Below are 5,736 nucleotides of genomic sequence, written 5' to 3'. Positions count from 1 at the left end.
ATTCGTTAAAGCACCCATGGCCAGTTAAAAACTGTGTGACGTAGTAATCTATTTCTCCGTGGCGTCTGCCTGTCCATCTAACTATATCAGGGATCAAGGATCTGGTCCATCTGGCTATCCCAGCCTGCAGCCATCTTTCCTGCCATATATTATTAATATCTTGTCTGACTTCATTATCCACACGTCCTAAAAACCTCTCAACTCTGTGTCTAGCAATGAGATCAATAGGGGGCACACCAGAAAGCACACAGAGGGCCTCGTACGAGACCGTTCTATAAGCGGATGCTACTCCAAGCAATACCCTCCTGTGTATCTTTTTTAATCTGTCCTTGTTCCTCTTAATAGTCATAGCGGGCCACCATGCAGGAACCGCATACAAAATCGATAAGACTACGGTTGTTCCAAGTAGCCTCCTTTTCGATACCCTAGGAGCTCTGTGCTTTGACATAATAACGTTCAAGCTTTTAACCATTTTCTCTGCGCTATGACAGACGTTCAACACATGTTCAGTGAAACGACAATTTCTTTGCAGAGTAACTCCCAAGTATCTCAATACCTACACTTCAGCAATGTTATTACCTCCTATATATATATATATATGTATATATCAACTGGTTCCAACACCCTTCTACCGGTAAATTTGATATATTTGCACTTATCCACCGAGAGCTGAAGTCCTCTTGAATGCAGCCATCTACCGACTATTTCGAATGCTGAATTTGCCTTATCCTTTACCTCATCAATTGTTTTGGCCTGAATGAGTACTGCCAAGTCGTCAGCGTAAGCCAAAAGCTGAACCCCTTCAGGGTATATCTGCTAGAGGACTTCATCAAAGGCTAGGACCCATAACAGTGGACCGAGCACTGAGCCTTGTGGCATACCACCTCACATGATAAAAAGTACCTCTTCTTCTTGTGCACTGACTGCACGCCTTCGATCTCTGAGATACTCCTCTACCTGTCTCTGCAAGTATGGACTAATTCCTTTCTCTACCAGTGCTATATTTATATGTTTCCATGCGATGGATCCAAACGCATTCTTCACATCGAGAGAAACAAGTAGAGGAATACTTCTCGTCCGCCTAGTCCCGCTTCTAGCTTCATCAGCCCAGTTCACTACTCTGTTGATAGCATGTACGGTGGATCTACCTCTCCAAAAACCATATTGATTTGCACTAATTCCAGCACCCTCCTCCACCTCCTGCACAATGCGGCCAGCCAGCATTTTTTCGACAACCTTCCCCATCGTGTTGAGAAGGCTCAACGGTCTGAAGGTCGGTTGTCCCCCATTACCTGTGTTCTTGGGCAAGAAGACAACCCTAACCTCCTTTCAACACTCCGGGAAAGATTTATTAATCAGCCCATGGCTGGCCACCTCAAGCATTTTCCATGGCGCTTTTTTAATAATGCTCGTGATGATTGGCGCTAGAATCTTGTCCAGTCCTGGACTTTTCTTAACGGCCAACATGCCCCCAGCACATTGCAGCTCACTTAAGGCAAATCGTCTACTGTCACACTCAGTATGGATACTCTCCTCAACCGTCATACGAGGAAAAAGACTGGGTATTTGTGCTTCGGCACATTCTTTTGTAAGAACGGGGAGACATCTTCCAAACCTTTTAGTAATAATTTTGTAGGCCATCCCCCATGGATCGTTATCTAAATCAGCACATAACCTAGCCCAGTGCTCTCTTTTTTCTCTCCTTATTGTTCTATTAAGGGCTCTTCTAGCATCAATGTATTTAATGGATGCTTCCTGATATCTCTGCCCACCTACTAGTCTGAGTCTTTGTTTGATGCTTCTTTTAGCTTGTAACATCTGCCTCAGGTACGCTATATCTCTTGTCCACCAATAAACCATATCCTTTTTGACTCCATTACGTGACTCCCTGTCCATTTCCTGCTTGATAATGTTAGACAATGCTTCTGGCGCAAAGTTCTCCATCGTTGACAGTCTGGCAGCTACTCTGTTGGTTATCACGTCTATTTGATCAACGGAAAATCTAAGTACAGGAATTTGATCATTACTCTTGAAACTAATGTCCTCTAGAATCAACATCGTGGCATAATGGTCGCTTGCTATGTCCTGCTGGAGGATCTCCCCGTTCCACTGTTAGCTCCTCCATCTGTTATCCAAAATTGCGAGGTCAAGAATGGAGGTGTGACCCCTGGCCTCAAAGGTTGGTGTATCATTATTTATGCAATGGCAACCAACGGTCTCCATAAGTTCAGTTAACAATTCTCCTCTTTTATTCATGCGTCCACCGCCGGTTGCCACCAATCTGCTGTTGAAATCACCAAGCATAATAATCTTTTTATCTGTGTTGTTAACTACATTTTTCATATTAGTTAAATGTCCTATAACATATTATTTATAATATAATTTATATTTAATTTATATATTATTTATAACATTTTAGTTATAAATGTCCTCACAGTCATCATTCGCAACCACCTCATATAAATACTAGATTGACAACAACCTTGTCATTCCCCAAAAAAAATGATAACAAACACACGCTTCAACATGATGAAATATATAAACGAAAAAAATACACAACGATATAATAATTGAATAGCGGCAATTCAATTCCACACTTTTTGACCACATTTTTAATGTTTGATTAATTTAAAAAAATCACAAGCATTAGCATAAGCTAGCGAGTGGAAAACAGCAGCACTAGTCACTAAGAATATTGGCTAAAATGACTGAAAATGTTTTGTAAAAATGCGAAAGTATTTTTAAATATGTTTTTATAATACAATTAGTGTGGTGTCTTTAAAAAATATGTAATTTCATATTTAGTAAAACAGTTTAACTTATTAATTTAAGTCCACTCGTATCTTTTTGTAAACGTCCCTTACCACATAGATACAGGATAGAATAAGAAGGCGTACAGTTAGAAAGAATAGTGGTGTAACAGAATAGTTTTAAAGGATCGTAGCATTTTTAATTTACCAAGAATATTAAACAAAATGTAATTACAAGAAATGGTAATACTTATAAATACAACTAAATCAAAACATATAAAAACAAAAAGAGGAAAATAATAGTGGATATTTTCGTTAATACATAAAACATGAATCGAAATATAGTATATATTAATATAGTTATTTGGCAAATATTTATTTAATTAAAACCCTTAATTAAAGTTAAACTGTAAGTAGGAAATAGAATTAAACTTTATAACATCTGAGAGTTTCATAAACGGTTGTTCTCAGATTTTTTAATATTACAGATTATGTGGAATCTGTTAGCAACAGTAGCACATCTACGCACCAGCAAAACTTTACAAGCATGATTTATTAAGAAATAAAAACAAAGGATGTTGCACTATAATCAAGAACTCGAATAGAAACACAGACACTTACTGGGATATCCTTGTCAAAGTAAGTGGAAAAAATATTTCATCATCCTTTCTGGGTTATAAGCCAGCTGAAATACAGTCAAGAGAAAACTACTATAATTATTAAAACATATGTTATAATAATGATTAACTAACTATTACAGCATTTAAATTAATTATTCTGTGAACGGTTTTTTTCGCTAAAATCAATTTTTGGCCGTATCTACGTAATCTATACAATCTTCTTAGAAAGTTTATAATGTTAGTTTTAGCATAAAAAAAAATCCTACTTTAAAATACTCATATTCTTGTGTATCACTGAGACTAGTATTTTTCCCTTAGTTAGTGCTAGTTCGCGTGAGGTCAAACGACCTTCCACTATCTTTTACGTTTCCCTCGTATACATCATTGTATGCATAGTACAACTGTTATTTATTATATTTGTTTTCATTTATCTGATTACTGATTTTTTTGTTAAGTGACAATAATTTTTTTCTCTTCTTTATTTTGTGATATTTTATTAACACTGCTCAAAATAATTAATAAATAATCAGTGACCGCCCTAACAACGCAGTACTCGAAAAAAGTATTAATAAAATTCCATTTTTATAGGACAAACCCCAAACAAAACAAAAATTGAGTTATTCTTATTTGTTTAAATGGGTAAGGGAGCATACTTGTATTAACTCTTATTCTTGTATGAGTTAAAATATTTCCCTTACGTTAGGAGTTCAAAAACCCGCTCATTCAAAGAAAAATTATAAAATCAAAAAAATGAAAATACAAATACAAATTGTTTAGTTGAAACAGTAAATTTAAAATATGTATAAAAATTTTATTTTAGTAATGAAAAATTCTAGTTTAAGTATTAGTAGTTCAATTCTTTTAAAACTTCTGAATAAGAGAAATATTTTAATCCATACAAGAGTAGAAGGTTATATGTCCCCTTACCTCTCCATACTCAATTATATCCATATTCAATCAATCAATCAAAAACTAATCAATCTCCATATTCCATTTTTATTTTCTCAGACAGATGTTGAATATCTCCCGGCACACATATCCAATTTTTTTAATGCAATATAATCTATCCTTCAAATGCACAAACTAACATATCAAAGTGCATTACAGGATTGAAAGGATCCCGAAATATGAAGCAAAGTAGAAATCGATATATATATAAAATTTAATAAAGTGAAGTATTTATCTGAGGTGGGTGTTGCATTGAATTAATAAAGGTGTATATCTTAATCTTAATTATTTAAAAGAGGGATAATCTTATAAAGAGTAGTACAGTAACTATTAAATCATATATACGATTAGATTAATTCTTAATCGTTATTAATTACTATAAACAAACAAATTATTGCAATAAATAAAATATTTATTTATCCTGACATATAATTTTTTACTCAAGTGAATTAATGATGAATAAAGTTATTTTGCTTTTATTTCATAATAATAGTCCACGTTATATATAATATAATGACTAAAATAAATACAATAATAAAGTGACTACAAAGAAAAAATAAATGAAAAATAAAATAAAATAATAATAATAATAATAATAATAATAATATATATATATATATATATATATATACAGATATATCATATATATACGAAAATGTTAGTGCGAAATCGGACGTGTGACACTATTTTAATTTAATTAATTGCGAAAAAATTGTTATTATTTTCAGAAGCACTAAATTAATGGTACTTAAATTAGAAATGACCGATTAGCTCTGAAAAACATCACGTCTAAAAACTGTTCTAGTTTTAGAAAAGAAACACTAGTTTCATTAAACTCATATAAATAAATTTAGATCACCAAACCGCCAGTTTGCTACATGGTTTGTCCAAGGAAATAAGGAACTGCTCTGTAAACTTGAAAGTGGAATGAAGAGTGTTTGCAAAATTAAACCTTTATCATCATTTTAGCCAACATGCTTTATTTTTTAAATAATCTTAGTCACCTTAAAATTCAAAAATCTTAAAACGAATTAATTATAATATTACGCACCTTCTTTTTTAGTAAAAGTTTAGCATAATTCAAACGATGAAGATGTTATCTGGAAATTTATGGCATTATCGATTTTGTTAAAAATAAGACAATGATTTTCTTATTAACCGTGATTACTGCTGAACCAGGTATCAAAGACTTGTGAAATCTCAAATCTATTATTCCTGATATTGCACGAAGGGGAATAGAATTAGGCATAATAAATATAGATTTTTGTTTATGCGTGTTATATTACAGAGATGATATATTTACAATGTTCTGATTAATATTTAAGCTGACATGAAAAAGTCTCATCGTGAGAAATGCCGTAAATTTTCCTTATGAAGGAATAATTAAAATCAACCCATCCAAACCCACATAACAAGGT

At 33.2% G+C, this 5,736-nt stretch overlaps 1 protein-coding gene across 1 annotated transcript; it reads right to left on the bottom strand.

The window, feature by feature from the left end:
• Positions 1-885: 885 nt before the first annotated feature.
• On the bottom strand, positions 886-1,245 carry LOC142319877 (uncharacterized). The gene has a single exon (XM_075357549.1). The coding sequence runs from the start codon at positions 1,243-1,245 to the stop codon at positions 886-888; it is 360 nt and encodes a 119-aa protein (XP_075213664.1).
• Between the last annotated feature and the right edge of the window lie 4,491 nt (positions 1,246-5,736).

Source organism: Lycorma delicatula, chromosome 2 (genome assembly GCF_047948215.1).
Source record: "Lycorma delicatula isolate Av1 chromosome 2, ASM4794821v1, whole genome shotgun sequence".
NCBI lineage: Eukaryota > Metazoa > Arthropoda > Insecta > Hemiptera > Fulgoridae > Lycorma > Lycorma delicatula.
The sequence above is the reverse complement of the archived record's forward strand: the minus strand, read 5'-3'. Positions and strand labels throughout refer to the sequence as shown.

Coding starts and splice junctions, on each gene's coding strand:
- LOC142319877 (XM_075357549.1), bottom strand. CDS start 1,245: ATGGGGAAGGTTGTCGAAAAAATGCTGGCTGGCCGCATTGTGCAGGAG.